This window comes from Rattus norvegicus, chromosome 6, assembly GCF_036323735.1.
Source record: "Rattus norvegicus strain BN/NHsdMcwi chromosome 6, GRCr8, whole genome shotgun sequence".
NCBI lineage: Eukaryota > Metazoa > Chordata > Mammalia > Rodentia > Muridae > Rattus > Rattus norvegicus.
Window position 1 is genome coordinate 108947615 of NC_086024.1, and position 17827 is coordinate 108965441.

General features: G+C 45.9%; 1 protein-coding gene across 7 annotated transcripts in view; it reads right to left on the reverse strand.

The window, feature by feature from the left end:
- Positions 1-17617, reverse strand: part of Zfyve1 (zinc finger FYVE-type containing 1) — a 49170-nt gene extending 31553 nt beyond the window's left edge. Inside the window, exons 1-2 of one of the 7 annotated variants that reach the window (NM_001106743.1) lie at positions 17380-17546; positions 14912-15406 (exon numbers count right to left, since the gene is read on the reverse strand). In NM_001106743.1, the coding sequence (NP_001100213.1) occupies positions 14912-15394 (483 nt within the window). In that variant the 5' untranslated portion in view covers positions 15395-15406; positions 17380-17546. Of the gene's footprint in view, positions 1-14911; positions 15818-17379 lie in introns of all 7 variants that reach the window. The other 6 variants (XM_063261729.1, XM_039112024.2, XM_006240323.5 and 3 more) reach the window with 6 other exon arrangements.
- Between the last annotated feature and the right edge of the window lie 210 nt (positions 17618-17827).

Genomic DNA, 17827 nt, shown 5'->3' on the forward strand with positions numbered 1-17827 from the left:
CAAAGATCTCACCACACACTTCAAAAACGCCTCTCCTCTCCCACTAACCAAAATAAGGAATTAACAGAAGATGTGGTGGCCCGTGTCTTGAATCCCAACACTTGGGAGGCAGAGTCAAGGTGACCTCCATGAGTTCTAGGCCAGCCAGGGCATACACAGTGAGACTCTGCCTCAAAGAAGGTCAATGAGCCACGCAAGATGGCTCAGTAGGTAAAGGAACTTGCTGCCAAGCCTGGTGAGGCTTGTCGAGAGAGAGAGAGAGAGAGAGAGAGAGAGAGAGAGAGAGAGAGAGAGAGAGAGACTGATCAAACAAAAGTGCATGCATTATTGTCAGGCAGCAGTGACACACGTCTTCAATTCCAGCACTCAGGGAACAGGCAGGCAGATCTCTGAGTTCGTGGCCAGTCTGGTCTACAAAGAGAGTTCCAGGCCAGCCAGAGCTACATAAAGAGACCCTGTCTCAAACAAAACAAAATAGCATTATAAATACCGGTGCTGCAGCTGACTCTTAGTAAAGTGACACCCAATACATATTAAGCTGAAAGGAACCCAACAAGGGGGCTGGAGAGATGGCTCAACAGTTAAGAGCATGTACTACTCTTCAGAGGACCCCCCACCCCCAATCAGGAACGTAGCCCAGCTCTAGGGCACCCAGTGCCCCTAACCTACACTCACATGCATATAGCCAGAGACACATAAACACAATTTTTTAAAAATCAATCTTTCAGAAACAAACTCAACAGCACCTCTCTTACCCACTTCTCTCTCCCACTTTCCAACTTACTAAAATACTTAATTTGTGTAACATTCCAAGCACATTTTGTAAAATGAATGATCCCCACTCTTTCTTTCTATTGGGAAATCAGAGTTCAGGAAGCATGGACACATGGACTTCCCCAGCAGCCCAGGGCAGGGAAAAGCAGCAATGGGGAAGGACCAATGAGCTGAGAAAGAAGGAAAGGGGTTCCAGTCCAGCCAGGCTTAGAAGTCACAAAGGCACGTGAAGCACTCTGAAGCTGCCCAACATGGAGGCCCTTCTTGTCCGGGCCTCGAAAGCAGACCAGATCTGCACCAACTACAATCGGACATCCCGGTCAAGTTTGCTGTTTGTACTGTCAGTAGCCCCAAATCAGTCAGTCCCACCCCAGGTAACACAAAGCACTATCCAAAGCTCCCCTACTCCATCACAATAGAAACCTCATGATAAGTTCTATCCAACAAATGATTATTTTATAATTTCCCACTGGTTGTAACTAAGTCATGTGGGCAGTTATTTTCAACACTGAGTTTCTCTTAATTATTTGTATTTGTTGGTTTCTAGTTCACTTTGCTTTCTTATCTTTTTTGGCTGAGTTCAAAGGAAAAGAGCCAAAGAAACCAAGAGATTCTCTAATTACAACTGAGACCAGTACCCTAAAATACAAGTAGTTTTTCTGTAGTACCAAGTTCACCTTGTACCTATCCGTCAATAACCAACAGTGACAAAACCCAGCATTACATTTTCTTTTCTTGTAGAGGAAGGAGAGGTGGAAAGGGAGGGAGTTTTTCCCTTGAGAAACCAAAAAAAAAAAAAAAAAAAAAAAAATTCATACTATTCCAAACAACAGGGCAGGAGCACTGGCTTAGCAGTTAAGAGCACTTGATGCTCTTCCAAAGGAACCTGTGTTCCAGTCCCAATACCCACGTCAGGCAGTTCGAAGCCTCCTGTAACTCCAGCTCCAAGGAATCTGACATCTCTTGGCACCCATGGGCACCTACACACATAGGGCATTCACTCACTGGCAAATAAAAAAACAATACTTATATTTTTTTACATTGACCTGAAAAGATGGCTCAGTGGTTAAAAGCACTAGCTGTTCTTCCAGGACTGCGATTCAATTCCCAGTACTCACATCGCAGCTCACTACTGTCCATATGTAACCCCACTTCCAAAACAACCTGGCGCCCATACACAGATAGATAGATAGATAGATAGATAGATAGATAGATAGATAGATAGATAGATAGATAGATAGAGAGATAGATAGAGAGATAGATAGATAGAGAGAGAGAGATAGATAGATAGATAGATAGATGCAAAACACCAATGCTCATAAAACTAAATAAATCCATCAGGAGCTCAGAGGTAGAGCATGATGAGGCCCTGGAGGCTCCAACCCTCCCAAAGTAAAAAGAACACCAGACAATGATTTATATTCACCATCTAACTTGTATCCATTCAAATATGCAGATAGATGAGAGGTTAAGAGCACTGGCTGTTCTTTCAGAGGACGCAGGTTCAATTCCCAACACCCACACAGTAGTTCAAAACTGCTTGCAACTCCAGTTGCAGGGGATCTGATGCCCTCACACATACATGCAAACAAAACACCAATGTACATAAACAAAAATAAAAGAATCAAGTAGGACTTTACTGAAACGATGCCAAATGTATCAGGGGTCTAGTCTTAAAGAAGTCCCAGCAAAGGTTCCATTCCTTATAAGGGATGACCAGAAAGTTCTAGAAACCCTGCTTCTACGTCACAGAAGGCTCGGAAGCAGCGTGTGCACTATCCTCACAGAATATGTACTTACTGTGGGTGGGTTCACATGTGAGGTAGAGTTCCTTGTTAGAAGCATAGTCAGTTCCCTATCAGATGTTTTCTTAAGGTGATTGGAGTCACAGGTTTGGCCTCACAAACACTGAGTACATTTGGTAAGGACAAAGATCACTTTCTTCCACTCCATTGTCCCCGAAGTGTCCCATGACTGGAAAGGTCAGGAATTCCCCTGCCATGTCTTATAACTCCAGCTGACCCTTGCCTCACAAGCACTACCCACAGTTCCTCTGCTGTCCTGGCAGCTTAGACCAGAGCCACAGAAATGAGCCTCACACAGATCCTTCCAAAACAGCTCTTGTCAGCTCCATGATGAATTTCTTTGATATTCCCAATTCACCCAGTTCAGCTCTCCTATTATCTGAATAAAAAGCCTTGGGGTTGGGGATTTAGCTCAGTGGTAGAGCACTTGCCTAGCAAACACAAGGCCCTGGGTTCGGTCCCCAGCTCTGAAAAAAAAAAAAAAAAAAAAAGCCTTCCAATCCTGAGGACTGGAAATACCTACCCAAGAGATCTTCCCTCTTACGAACTCCATTCAGCTACAACAAAACTAGCATGAGCACTAGTGACGGGGGACCTTAGAAGGGAAAGTAACGGACTAGAAGACAAAGAAACAGGCCACAAACTAGATAAACAGATTAAAAATCAACAAATAATAAGAATGAATAAAAATAGCACACCAGAAATAGCTGATGAAACCCCTGTCCTGCTCAAATCCTCACCCCACCGCCCTTTGTTTTGGCCTGCAGTCTATCCTTCCTTCCTAGCTCTCAGCTTCACAACTACTATGAGCTCCTGGATGAGGGGCAGGGGTCTGGTCTGTGCCACTTAATACAGCACGCCTAGCACAACAGGAAGTCAGTATGTATTGTCCCCACAAACCAAACACGATAGCACAGGGGAAAAGAGAGCACTACCAGCATGGAGGGCTTCGTTAGGCTGACTACCCATCACAGGACAATCCTAACAACATCATTTAACTTACATTGGCCTCAATTTTCTCTCTGTGAGGTGAATGCAGCAACGTGATTTACTCCACTATTTCTAATGCTATGATGGTTGTTTTGACTGTCAACCTCACAATCTAGAACCATCAAGCAGAAACATCTCTAGATGCATCTGTGAAGGTATTTCTAGAGAAGCTTAACTGACTGTGGGTGACACCATCCAGTGGGCTGGAGCTCTGGACTGGAATAGCAGGGAAAGAGGGATGTGAGTGGATTTAAAAAAGAAAGGGGGGGTTGGGGATTTAGCTCAGTGGTAGAGCGCTTGCCTAGCAAGTGCAAGGCCCTGGGTTCAGTCCCCAGCTCCAGAAAAAAAGAAGAGAAAAAAAAAAAAAAAGAAAGAAAAAGAAAGGGGAAAGAGATCCCCTGGTGATAGGCAGAGACGCCTTGTTTGTGTGTGTTGTTCTTGTATTGATCAGGGGCAGAGCAGATGGTGGTCCTCTGTTCATCCTACCTAGATATCCAGCTTGGTAGCCAAAGCTGTCTTATGCCTAGGACTCGTAAAAATCAAATCAAAGCAAATCCAGGCAGAGCAGCACAGAAGGAGAAAGACAGACAGAGACCTGCAAGCCACCACGTCACCCACAGCCACCCACAGCCCTACAGTGTGGCTAGCTGCCTCCCAAGCTTGCGGCCATGTTGTCCAGCTATGTCAGCCCTCCTTCCTTAATGTGCCTTTTTCACAGCAGCAAACACTAACTAATGCAGCCATCTTTGATGCTCCCATTCTAATGCAAAGATGCACAACATCCAATATAAATACACAGGACAGGCTAAGTGCCAGGGCCACACCTAAAACCCTAGCACTCAAAGAGGCTGATACAGAAGGATCATAAGCTAAGACCCTATCTACAAATAAAAAATGTATACATACACATATATGTATATATATGTATATATGTATATATCATGATAAATGAATAAATTATATAACTCAGCAATAAAATGAATTTCCTTATAAATTGTACAAAAAATATGGATGACTCTCAAAAGCACAGTAAGCTGGGTGTAATATTCAGGAGAGTGAGGCAGGAAGATCATAAACCCAAGGGCAGCCTGGATAACTTAGTGCTGGAGGATGTAGATATGATGGAGTAGGAGTACTTGCCTCCCAGGGCCCAGGGGCGGAGCAACGGTATTTATTTACTGGTCATGGATGCACACATTTGTCAATTTATAAAACTACACATCTCAATAAAGTTGGATTTTGTGTTTTATTGTGTTTTGTTTTGTAGACAGGGTCTCAACATGTGACCAGGAATGACCTTGAACTCCCAACCCTCTTACCTCTATCTGCCAAGTGCTGGTTTACAAACATGCAACCCCACACTAGGCTTATGCAGGGCTGTAGAGGTGGGACTCCAAGCATGCAGGCAAGCACTGTGCTAGCTGAGCCACATCTCCAAGTTACAGGCAGGCATGATGGCATATGCCTGTGATCCCAACACTTAGGAGGCAGAGGCAGACAGAACTCTGTGAGCTCAAGACCAGCTGAGCACACACTCCAAGTTCCAGGTCAGCCAGGGCCACAGAGTGAGACCCATGTAGACAGGTAAATAAACAGCACACACACAATCGGTTTTCTTTCTATATAAGGGAAGAAAAAAATTCAAGAACAACCAGAATGAAACACAACCCTCACGTCATTTGTACTGGGTGGCACCAACTGTTCCCCTAATGTTGGGAGATTTCATTTCTTAAATTCAGAATGAAAAAGAAAATGGGTGGGGAAAGGGGGAGAAAAGGAAGACAAGAAAGGAAAGAAGCAAGCAGGGAAGGTGGAAAGTTGTTTGCTTGTCTGCCTGTCTGCCAAAGATTCCAGATCTAAACTGCGGAGTAAAGGAGATAATGGTGAAACAGTGATCTACTAACCACACCCACGGTCATCAGAACCAGACGCTGTGCAAAAAGAACTGTGGTCCCAAAGAACTCGGATGAACAAGAGAACTGGGCATTCCGAGCGGGGTGGTCTCCATCCCTCCTCCCAGGCTCACTCGCCACACAGAGGTTCTCCTTTAAGACCGGAGTCGGGTTAGGGCTGTGGCTCAGTGGCAGCGCGCTTGCCTGCCAAGCATACAGCCGTGGGTTTGATCCCCGTGCTACAAGACAAAAAGGGTTTGCACAGAGGGGTTAAGACATACACCTCAGTAAGTACTTCCATTTCAAATCAGGAGACTGATATCTTTGAAAGCTTTGAAAGAAAAGGTTATGAGAGGATACAGAACGGTTTAGCCATGTGGATGACGCAGTCACCAGATAGCAAAACTTAACTAGAAAGTAGAATTTCTAGAGTATTCCTTAACTTCCAAGGTGTTCCAGGCTGTGCTGGAACTTAACTTAAATGTGGGTGTGGGAAAGGAGCAAAGCTATTTCTTTTCAAGTACCCAGTATCTAGAATGATCTACCAGAAATGATCTAGTATCAAAAACAGGTAGAGGGTGGGGGGTCTAGGAGTTACCAGAAAGTCAAGTCATCCTCCCAAGATGTGAAGCCGGAGGTCAGGTTCTTATACATAAGTAGCATATACCTCCACCCTAAAATTCCAACCATGGCCATGCTGACCCTCAAATCAAACATCTTCTTGACTGATGGATGGATATGGTGGCACAATCTCTTGATCCTAGCACTTAGGAGGTAGAAGCATGGATCTCTGTGAGTCCAAGGCCAGCCTGGTCTACAAATCAAATTCCAGACCACTCAGTAAAATCTATCTTAAAAAAAAAGGGGGGGGGGATAAGAAAGTGGCCAGTGAGATGGCTCAGAGTGGAAAAGTCGTTTGCTGCCAAGTCTGATGACCTACGTTTAATCCCTGGAACCCTCATATAAAAAGGAGGATCTACTTCTGCAGTTATCCTCTGACCTCCACACTCAGGCAGTGGCACACATGTTACACACATACAGTTGTCATGCACACAGACACACACATAATCAAGGTTTTTTGTTTTGTTTGTTTTTTTTAAAGAAAGGCAAAAAGAGATTGGGAATAGCTCACTTGGCAGACTGATGGAGCCCTGGGTAAAGTCCCACACTGCACAAACCAGGCATGGAGATGCTTACCTGTCTATCCCAGGTCTAAGGTTGAAGTCGGAAGATCAGAAGTTTAAGGTAATCCTCACTACCAACTGAATTCAAGGTCAGCCTCAACCTTTAAACCTCAGCTTCCCTTCCCTTCATCATAGTCTCCCCACTAGCTCCTTCAATTTCTCACAGCGATCAGTTAGAACTAAAAGCAATCTCCTAGGAGCTCCGAGGTTTCTAAGCAGGCCAGGTCCCCAGCACAGTCCAGCCAGCCACCAGAGCTACAGCCTGCAGGAAAGACCAAGCGTGCTACAGCCAGCAGACACATCCCCAGAGAAAACACACAAAGTCAACTCAGCAAGAGACCTTGCCCTCTACATTAATCCTGGCTCAAAAAGGCAAGCACTTTTGAATTAAAAAAGATGACTTCAAAACTGCTGAGGGATGGTGTCAAGGAAACTTCACACAAAGTAGAGGTAACTTAGAACAGATAGAGATGGGTTCCTTAAAAAGCTGACTCACTGTAATTTTGATGGTTTATACAGGTCAAAATTTAAACAGCCCTGTACTAAACAAAATAGTTTCCCAGGTTAAGAGTCAGGCGTTAGTAACCGCAGAATGAACGAAAAGCTGAGAATACTCCCAAGACCGAGAGGAGACTAAAGACACACAATAGGGGCTCTTTCAAGCTTGTTTGTCATCCACAACGCTGGGTTTCCCAAGTAATCCCATTTCCGTCTGCCCAGTCCATCACCATAATTAAACAAAGAAGCTTTTACTTCCTGTGAGTAAAGGGCTGGGCTGGGGGAGGCTGGGGGAGGCCCCGCTCGGGCGATTATTATTGATTATGATTTTGACAGCGCCAGAGAGTTGTTTCCTTGGCATAGCACCTAAGAAGCTAATGGCAAAAGGTAGACACATCCTGACCACAATTTGTCAGCGGGTAACTCCCCGCTGCACCAACGTCAGCTCTCATTCCCTATCCATCTGGCCATTAGAGAGAACAGAAAAGTTCAACAATGTAGAAAATCAGGATTCCTTTTGCTCATGACCTACTGGCTAGAATGGAATCCTTCGGGGTTTGAACAAGGCTACCGAAAGACAGGGTCCCAGAAGCTACCTAGGACAGAGGACAGAGTAAAGCAGGCCCAGGGACCATGACACAAAAACAGGCACGTGGCAGACCTGCCCAGTCCATCAGGATAAAGACTTCCCATCCAGGAAGAAAACATCTTTTTCCATTTTTGAAACCTCCTAAATTAAGGTCTCTTTTGGTCAATTTAAAAAAAAAAAAAAAAAAAAAAAAAAAAAAAAAAAGCCAAGTCCCAGTATTTTGAGCAGCACTATTCTGGGACTGTCAACAGGGAGGCAGCCAAGCAGTGTGTTGGGTCTTCTTAAAGGACCCGCCTCAGTGAGGTATCCAATGACTGGGTTGAGGGAAGGGCAGGAGACTCAGCTTGGGCTCCCATGTCACAGACTCTGTGGATGCTTTCGACTCAAGGAAAGCCTGACCCACCCACACACTGTTAGCTGCCCCTCCCACACCCCCACCCCAGCCCACAACTGCCCCATGAGTCAGCTCAGGAGACCAAGTCTCTGGGCTGGCCCAAGTCTCAGTCAGCAAGAAGATGAGACACAGTTCTGGGTAGTATGCCTCTGCCAGAGAGAACACTCACAGGGACTTGGTAAAAGTAATCACAGAGGTGAATGGGCTAGGATGAGGAAAGTCTTTTTAAAGGGAGAGCGGGAGTGGCTCAGAGGCTAAGAGCAGTGGCTGCTCTTTCACAGGAGCCAGGTCTGGTTGCCAGCGCCCGCGTGGCAGCTTACAACTGTCAGCTACCTCTAACTCTGTGTGCCAGACATGCACATGGTACCACAGACACACACAGCAACGAACTCATAAAAACACATACATCTTAGAAAATGAGATCACTGGCCTAAATGTTGGAAGAAAAAGAATGAAGAATGATTCTTTCTGATTCTCATCTTTTCCCCCCAATAACTAAACATATTAACAAAAGATGTTCAACTTCCTGAAGACCCCAAAAATAGGAAAACAGTAGCCTCTTCCTCCTGTAAGAACCCTAGCCACTAGAAAGCTTATTCTCCTAACCTTTGAGACATTTGCTAAGGGTGATGGTCTGACTGCTGGACATTATAAACAACTGTTAGCACATCCTTCGTGGCCAACGCACTAATGGGCCTCTACATACTCTGCTCGCTCCTCTCAGTCAGCCCCACTGAGGCCTAGAAAACACCATGGGTGAAACCCCAGAAGTCTGCCCATTTCACCAAAAAGGCCACAAAATACAGGAAAGAGAGGACGGGCTTCTCCAGCAGGGCCGCTTCTGAGAGATCAGAACCAAGAAGGGCATTTGGTTAAATTCTTTGCCCTACTGCTTTACCCCTCTGGAACCTAGTTCTGCAATGAACCTTTATCTGGTAGATCCATTTCTCAATCACGGCACTGTGGACATTCTGTATCAGATCAACCTTTGGGGTTCTCATCTATTAAACACAATTTACTCCCCAAGATGTAGCAGGCTGGAGACTGCCATCCCCCAAGTGACATCCAAGCCCTGATCCCAGGAACCTATGAAGCACCAGTTTATGTGACAAACAGGACTCTGAGGATAACTTGGGTTTTTTGTTTGTTTGTTTGGTTGGTTGGTTGGTTGGTTCTTTTTTTCGGAGCTGGGGACCGAACCCAGGGCCTTGCGCTTCCTAGGCAAGCGTTCTACCACTGAGCTAAATCCCCAACCCCGAGGACAACTTGTTAAGGGCTTGAAATGGGGATAGTATGCTGGACTGTCTTGGTAGGATCAATACACTCTCAAGGATCCATACAAAGAAGCATCGAGAGGGACACAGAAACAGAAAGACTGAAACATGACGGAACTGGACGGAAGTGGACCTGGATGGAAATGGACGGAAGTGGAAATTGTTCCATGGCTCACTTTGCAGTTCAAGGACAGGGCCACAAACCAAGGAACCCAGTTCAACTCTTACAGCTAGACAAAACCAAAAGAAACAAGTTCTCCTCTCTAGCTTCTACAAAGAGCACAGCCTACCAGCCCACTTTAAGACTTCTGATCTGAGATTAGATGGTAATCTACATGATGACTGGTTACTGCGATATCAAACTAATACACAGGATTATCATTAGGGTTAAACGTCTCGTGCAGGTGCTGAGAAAAATTCCTAACACCATAGTAGGAGGGGACTTTTTAAACTTCAGCTATTATGAGCCAACACTAGAACACAGAAAAATAACTTTAGGGCCAGCTGTGGGGTATGCATCTGTAATACCAGCACTTGGGAGGCAGAGGTAAAATCAGAAGTTCAAGGACCGACTGGGTTAAGAAGAACTTTGAGACCATGAACTACACAATCAGACTCTGTCTACGTTTTCTTTAACTCTTCCTTCATTCGTGTGTGAGAACACACGAATGTGCCACAGAACATGTGAGATCAGAGGACATTGTCCCTCTCCTGGTGTCAAGTACCTTTACCCACTGACCCACTCTACCAGCCTGTCTGAAGACTTCTTATTAAAAGGGAAATAAAGTAGAATGCAGTGGTACCCTAGTGCTTCTCATGGCACATGATGCTGTGTAGAGAGAGACCAAGACATAAACTAGATAAACGTAGAATCCACATTTGTGTTACACAGCCATGTGCTGTTGCTTTGTACATACAGCTGTTAGAGCACTGGACTAGATAATCCCCGTACCTAAGTTTTTACTTACAACTCTATGAGAACAAATACTCACCTAAAGTGAACGAATTCTGTTCCAATCCACTCCTCCCAACTAATGTTGCTGGGATTGACAAACTGTTACTTCCCAGGAAGTGGTCAACAATTATGACTGAAGGGAAAACAGGGCCCTTCAGCAACCCGGCTGCACACACCACACTCGCAAACAAAAACAAAAACAGATGAAGGGCAGGCGTCTCCGTGGAGCGAGATTTATCTCATTAGATTTCTTTCTTTCTTTCTAATCCCTTGTTAAGAAGCATGGACCATCTTGGTATGGTGCAAACACCTTTTATCCCAGTACTCAGGAGACAGGCCGGCAAATCTCGGATTTCTACAGAGCAAGTTCTAGGACAGCCAGAGTTTCAGAGAAACTGCCTCAAAAAAGAAAAAGAAAGATGGACTGTACAACTACAGGGCAGGCATGACCATAGTATGCACTGGGACAAGAAGGTTACAAGTTCGAGGTTGTCTGAGGTCCATGGTGAGACCCTGCCATAAACCCTAAGAGGGGCCTGGAGAGGTAACTCAGAGTTAAGAGAGTGGACCACTCCTGCAGAGAACCAGCGACTGATTCCCAGCAACCACATCAGATGGCTCACAACTGCCCACGACTCCAGCTTCCAACACTGTCCTCTAGCCTTTCCTGGCACCTGCACACCTTTGGCACACATGAACTCAGACAAGCTCATACGCACACATAAATAAAAACATTTTCATTAAAAAAAATAAACATGCCTTGCTCAGGATCACCAGACATTTAATTACTAGTTGCTAGGGAAGATATTTTTCTTCAGTGGTATAACCATTGATAAATTGCCTGTGCTCCTTAAGTATCCCTAAATAATGACACTGGTTCACAATAAATATTAAAGGTTATTTTCTCTTTTAAAAATAATTTACGGGGCTGGGGATTTAGCTCAGTGGTAGAGCGCTTGCCTAGCAAACGCAAGGCCCTTGGTTCGGTCCCCAGCTCCGAAAAAAAGAAAAAAAAAATAAATAAATAAATAATTTACGGAGTTGGGGATTTGGCTCAGTGGTAGAGCGCTTACCTAGCAAGCACAAGGCCCTGGGTTCGGTCCCCAGCTCCGAAAAAAAGAAAAGAAAAAAAAAATAATAATTTACTTACTTTTACTTTTATGTACACTGGAGTTCTACCTGCACATAGATCTGTGTGAGAATGTCAGATCTCCTGGAACTACAGTTACAAGACAGCTGGAAGTTGCCACGTGGGTGCTGGGAATTGAACAGAGGTCCTTTGGAAAAACAGCCAATGCTCTTAACCTCTGAGCCAACTCTCCAGCCCCATAAAACACTATCTGAAAGTGACTAATAATACTGAGATTTTTCTTTTCTACCCTATTCAAGGGAAAGATATTTTAAGAGAACAAGACAGAGGTGAACAGATGGTCAGACTGCCTGACTGGGCTGGGAATGTAGCTTTATCGGCCAAGTGCTGACCAAGTATCTGTGAAGCAAGCCTTAGTAGGGCCAATCCCCAGCACCATGCAAACCAGGCTTGGTGGGACAACATGAAATCCCAGGAGTAGGAAGGTGGATCAGTCGAAAGAGATCACAACTCAAGGCCAAGCCGGAGGTGCTAAGCACATACCTTTGGAGACAAAGGCAAGCTGATCTCCAAGTTCAAAGTCAGCCTGGTGATTTATAGGATATCCAAGGCCTATGAGACCCTGTCTCAAAAGAAAATTCAAGGCCATCCTTTATTACAAAGAGTCTGAGGATGGCATGGGCTACACTAAACAATGTCTTTAAAGTCTCCAGAAAGAAGAAAGGACAAAGAGGAGGAAGGGATAAGGTGATACAGGTGTGGTGGCAGGTACCAGGAACCCGAGTTCTAGGGGTATGGTAAAGGTAGGAGCAGAGGCCAGGAAGATTCCAAGGGCTTTCAGGCAACAGTCTAGCTTAAAACAGCAAGCTCTATATCCAATGAGTGACTTTGTCTTCAAGAGTAACTTAAGATCAACTTCTAGCTTCAGCCTACAAAAAGACACACACACACACACACACACACACGGCCGGGGGGGATTAGGATAAATATTAAGGTAAAATGAGCATGTACCTTCAGTAAACATTTTTAAAAGAACTGTCCTGATCCAGCTGCTCCATTTATAAAACATTTAGTCCGCGATGTTGCCCAATTAGAGCATAATCCATAATGAAGACATTACTGCTGACAAGGGAGGCAGACTGGGATCTGGGTCATTCTTCCCTAACTCTATTAGTTCCTCTCAAACCAATAAAGGGAAGTCTGTGTTAGCAAGTGTCCAGTGATAAGGGAAGTGAATAGGGATCATGACGTAATTCATTTCCATCAGCTTGTCCACATAGGAAAAGGGAGAAGTAAGAAATACTTAGTGGATAATTGGGAAATCTCTTTGTTAGTGACTTACATCGGGATTTCCTCCCTCTGGAGACTGAGTCATCACCAAATACTAAGTCACTGGGCCACAAATACCACAAGGGGACTGGCAACAACAAACCTGTACAGGACGTGAGGCCCTGTAGGATAAGTCGTCTCCACTCCCACTCTCTCTTGGCAGTTCTATGAAACTGAGGCAGAAGGGACCAGTGAGGCGGGAGTAGCTTGCTGTGGCTGCGCAGCCCATGAGCGCTGAGCTATGATGTGAATTCAACACTGAGGCAATCTCCCCTTTTTTTTTTTTTTTTTTTTTTTTTGGTTCTTTTTTTCGGAGCTGGGGACCGAACCCAGGGCCTTGCGCTTCCTAGGCAAGCGCTCTACCACTGAGCTAAATCCCCAACCCCGGCAATCTCCCCTTGACAGCCAACTGAAGGGCCTGCCTCAAGAAGCTTGTCGCCACCAACACTGAGTTCAATCCCTGGGATCCACACGGTGTAAGGACAGCATCAACTCTCATAAACTGTCCCATCACGTGTGCAGGGAGACACACATGTACTTTTTTTAAAAGCCAACTTAAAAAAAAAAACTAACACTTACCCTACCAGGGCATGGGAGCCCACAGCTTTAATCACAGCACTTGGGAGGCAGAAGCAGGTGGATCTGTCTACAGATTGGAGTTCTGGGACAGACAGGGCTACAGAAAGACCCTGTCTCAAAAACACAAACAAATTACTCTTTCCAGTCATTCCTGACAGTCACAGGCTACCATCTCCCTCCCAGCTTAATAGACATTTTTTTTTTCCTTTTGGAGCTGAGGACCGAACCCAGGGCCTTGTGCTTGCTAGGCAAGCACTCTACCACTGAGCTAAATCCCCAACCCCTGACATACTTTTTCACATCCATCTCTTGCCACTCTCTCCCCAAGTGAGACAAACCAGAGTCACTCTGGAGGCCTTGCCTCGCTGCATCACCAGGGTTGGAGTGGTCCTCTGAAACTATATACATACATACACATATATATGTATGTTTGTTTATGTGGAATATGGGATTGTGCACATGGTGTTCTTGGAGACCAAAAGAGACTGCTGGATCCCTTAACTGGAACTACAGGCATCTGTGAGCATTTGTGAACTTGGGTCATTTGCAAGAACAATCCAATGCTCTTATCCACTAAGCAGTCTTGCCCCACCCAGATTTGATCCTCATATCATATACTGAAGTTCTGGAAGTGAACTCTATGGGAAGTAATTGGGGTAAGGTCATCAAAGTGGAGCCCTGTGAGAGGAGAGGTGACTTACTGAGCCAAGAAACTTGAACAGCATCCTGATACCCCTGCCCTACAATACTCAGAGACACCCAGACTTTCCAGCCTATAGACCTGTGAGCAAAATGAACATTTTTTTTATTCCTCATAAGTTACCCTGACTCATATTTTGCCATAGCAACAGATAATGGACTAAGAAGCTAATATAATTAAACCAAAAGAGGCCATCTGATAGAATAGTCTTTGTAAAAGATTTTTTTCCCTTCAATACAGGATACACAGTCCCATATTTGTAACATTATTCAGTTTTCTGCATACCCTCCTGTATGTTTTAGGCTGTTTTAAGCAGTTTTTCCTACCACTAACGACAGTACTGGGAGGCAACACCCTCATTTCATTCTCACCATCATTGTTCCCATTGTATAGATGAAAAAACTAAGGCTTGGAGGAAAGGAAAATGAATTTGGCCCAAGATTACCTAGCTGGTAAATAACTAAATCTTAACTCTGCAATCCCAGCACCTCAGGAGGACAAGGTAGGAGGATCACCAGTTCAAAGCCAGCCTGAACTACTTACTACGAAGAAAGACCCTATCTCAAAAAACCATCAGATAAGCCAGGCATAATGGCTCACATCTACAATCCCCACACTTAGAGAGCTGAAGCAGGAGGACTGTTGTAAATTCCAGGCCAGCCTAGCTACAGAGTAAAACTTCTCAAAACAAAACCAACAACAACCTAACTAACTAAATTTGACTCCAGACAACCTGAGGCTTCTGAGGCCCTGGCCTTTTCTGCCTCTAAGGGGCCCTGCCTCCTTCCAGATTTGGAGAGCAAATTCCCAGCAACAGAGAGAGACACAGACAGGAGACCCTAATGCCTGGGGACTCACCTGGATCTCTTCGTTTTCATCTACCAGGAGGAAGCTCACAACCCTCTCTGTCATCTTCCTCCTCTTGGTCTCCTCATCCATCTCTTCACCCTCCAGAGACTCCTGGACCTTACTGACATGGTACACAGTAACGGGGTGTCTTCTCTTGTTACCCCCTGAATGAGTCCTCTTCTGGCACTCCAGACACAGGTTGATCTTGCAGGTCTGGCACCTCACGGCTGCCCTCTGCCTGACGCCTGGTGAATGCCCGTTGGGGCCCTTGCAGGGGTCACAGTAAGGGACATGACCAGCTTTGAGTCTTATCCGCTCATGGTTTCGAAGGCGCTCCTGCCGGTGGAGTTCTTCCTCACAGCGGAGACACTGCAAACTACAACACTCATCGCATTCGAAGACAGCTTCATCAGTCCCGCTGCAAGCATAACTCTCCTGGCACATGAGCCCCGGATTTAGGCCCTTCTCTGCTAAGGAAGTCTGGGCACTCATAACTGAGACTCTCTGGAAACCACCCACCCTGCAACAGTCACTACTGTACTTTTCCAGGAATGAAGGAAGACAAATGCTTTGAGTCTGAAGGCGGCTAGCGCTTCCACAGGGTTCTGAAAACCTGTCTGGCTTAGGATTTTTACACACTCACAAATGTTCAAGTTTTTAATTGTCTGCCTCCAAGTCTCTTGTACCAGCAGCAGCGTCGACTGAGTTTGATGATGGTCTCATCCTCTGCAAAGTGCAAAGAAAGATGTGGTGGAAGTGACAGAGCCTCTGCGGCACGTGCACGCTGAGCGGTCTGCTGGGTTCACAAAGGTCGGCTCATTGGTTTGGGCCTCAGCTACAAGTCATAGTGATGGAAGAAGGCGGTGAGGAGCTGTTCGATCTACTTGGACCTCGGGCCAGTGTTTCAAGGGCTACCTAGAACAGAGAAAGGAGACTTTACTCATCGGGGAAAAAAAGCAGAAGTGTACCTTAAACTGAGCAAACAAAAAAAAGAGCACCTAAATGCTAGGCCAAAACCAGAGAGAACCCTCATTCTTACTTATAAAACCTACAGTGGCTTATTCTAGGACTAGACACATCATCTCAGAATCATCTCATTTTCTGAAAACAATTGTTACACCAGCAGTACACTGAATCCTAGTACACTGTGATTCCTAGCACTCGAAAGACTAAAGCCCAACTACTAAACTATAAAAATCAACCTGGGGCACCTGCACATGGGAGGCAGAGGCAGGTGGATCTCTGTGAGTTCCAGGCCAGCCAGGGCTAAAGAGAGACCCTGTCTCAAAACAAACATGTATAATAACAAAACACTTCTAGGACCAGAGCCTATAAAGGATTTTGCAGGTTTGTTGGTAAAATGCTCTTTTTGCTTTATTAAATTCTGATTCGAAATCACCAAACAGTTTTGAGGAGGCCAGCCCCCTGTACCTGTTCCTTATATGAGAAGTGGAGAAGGTGGCCTGTAAAAAGCTAAAGAAAAATACTCTAACAATAACTTCAGACCTCTCTCAAAGACCTCCACAAACCCAGTTATCCTTATAAATGGACTCTTTCAGCTCTGGACAAGCAAAGGCCTAGTAAGGGCTCTAAAATTGACAACAATAGACCCAATTTCATGTTCAAAAACAATAAAACAACTACTCTGCTTCCTTTTGTCCCTTCTTTCTGTAGAGGAAGAGAGCTGGGAGCAACAGGAGGCAGAATTCCTGCACTAGAGAGCGCACAGTAGAGCCAGGCCCTAGAGTGAGTCAAAACAACTCATTTTCTCTTGTCACTCAAATACTTAGGACACAACAAATCAAATCAAAAACTTGGGGAGGCGGGACAGGGGTTTTGGGTCACTCTACATGTAACTACACTCTTAATTCTCCCTACCTTTGCCTTCTATGCCAAAGCACAACCAAGTGTAAAAATCCTCCTTTCAGATATTCACTCCTCCCTTACAGTAGCCAATCTATCCATCTGATCTTCAGATAAACAAGGAAGGCAAGGGAGTAACAAGGAGACCTTATTTTCACCTTAACCTCAGACGTGCCCAGTCAGCTCCCAAAAGGGAAACAAAAAAATCAAAACTTGTCACTACTGAGAAAAATAGAAAACCAACCTTCAAAAGAACAGCTGAACCTCACCACCACCACCACCAGGTCAAGCAAACAATATGCCCATTCGGACCCCCCACCACCACCACTTCGACGCCTCTCTCCAATCCAGGGTCCCTCACCCCACAACCTTGCTCCCAGGCACCACCACAGCCCAAGGGGTGGCAGCAGAGCTGAAGAACAAAGAAGGCCCCCCAAATCTCACCCTGACCCGCACAACCCGGAGCCGAATCCATTGTTTATGCCACCCCACCCCCACCCGAGCCGCACCCGTCCCCCCTTCCTCCCAGGAGCGACTGGAGCCCCGGGACCAGAGCTCGCCCGGGGCTCGGCCGAGGCGCCCCCGCCCTGTCCGCCGCGGCCCGCAGAGCCCACCCGGAGCAGCTCGGCCAAGGCAAGGCGGTGTGTGGGGGGACGCGGATTGGCGACGGGACCTGGGCTGCTCTAGGGCCCCGGTGGATCCATCCTCAGTTCCATCTCCGCCCCCTCCTCCTCTGCTGCCTCCCAGGCTTCCTCCTCTCTTGTTGTCAGTTGGAATCAGCTGATCAGAGTGAACTTCTCCCAGCTCGGACCAACAGGAAGGCATGAACAGCGCAACCCAGAGAGGGAGGAGCAGCCAGGGGTGGAGCGCGATGACGGCGGAGCGGGAAGGGCGCACGGTCTTTTGGGAGTTGTAGTTTTTTTGGATGTTTGTCGTGCTATCCCACAGCCCAGAAATACAGGCTCTACTTGACTACAATTCCCGATAGAAGTATCACTTTTGCGAATAGGTGGGGCATATAGGCCGGAAAGCATTCCGGGACTTGTAGTCTCGGCCGGGACT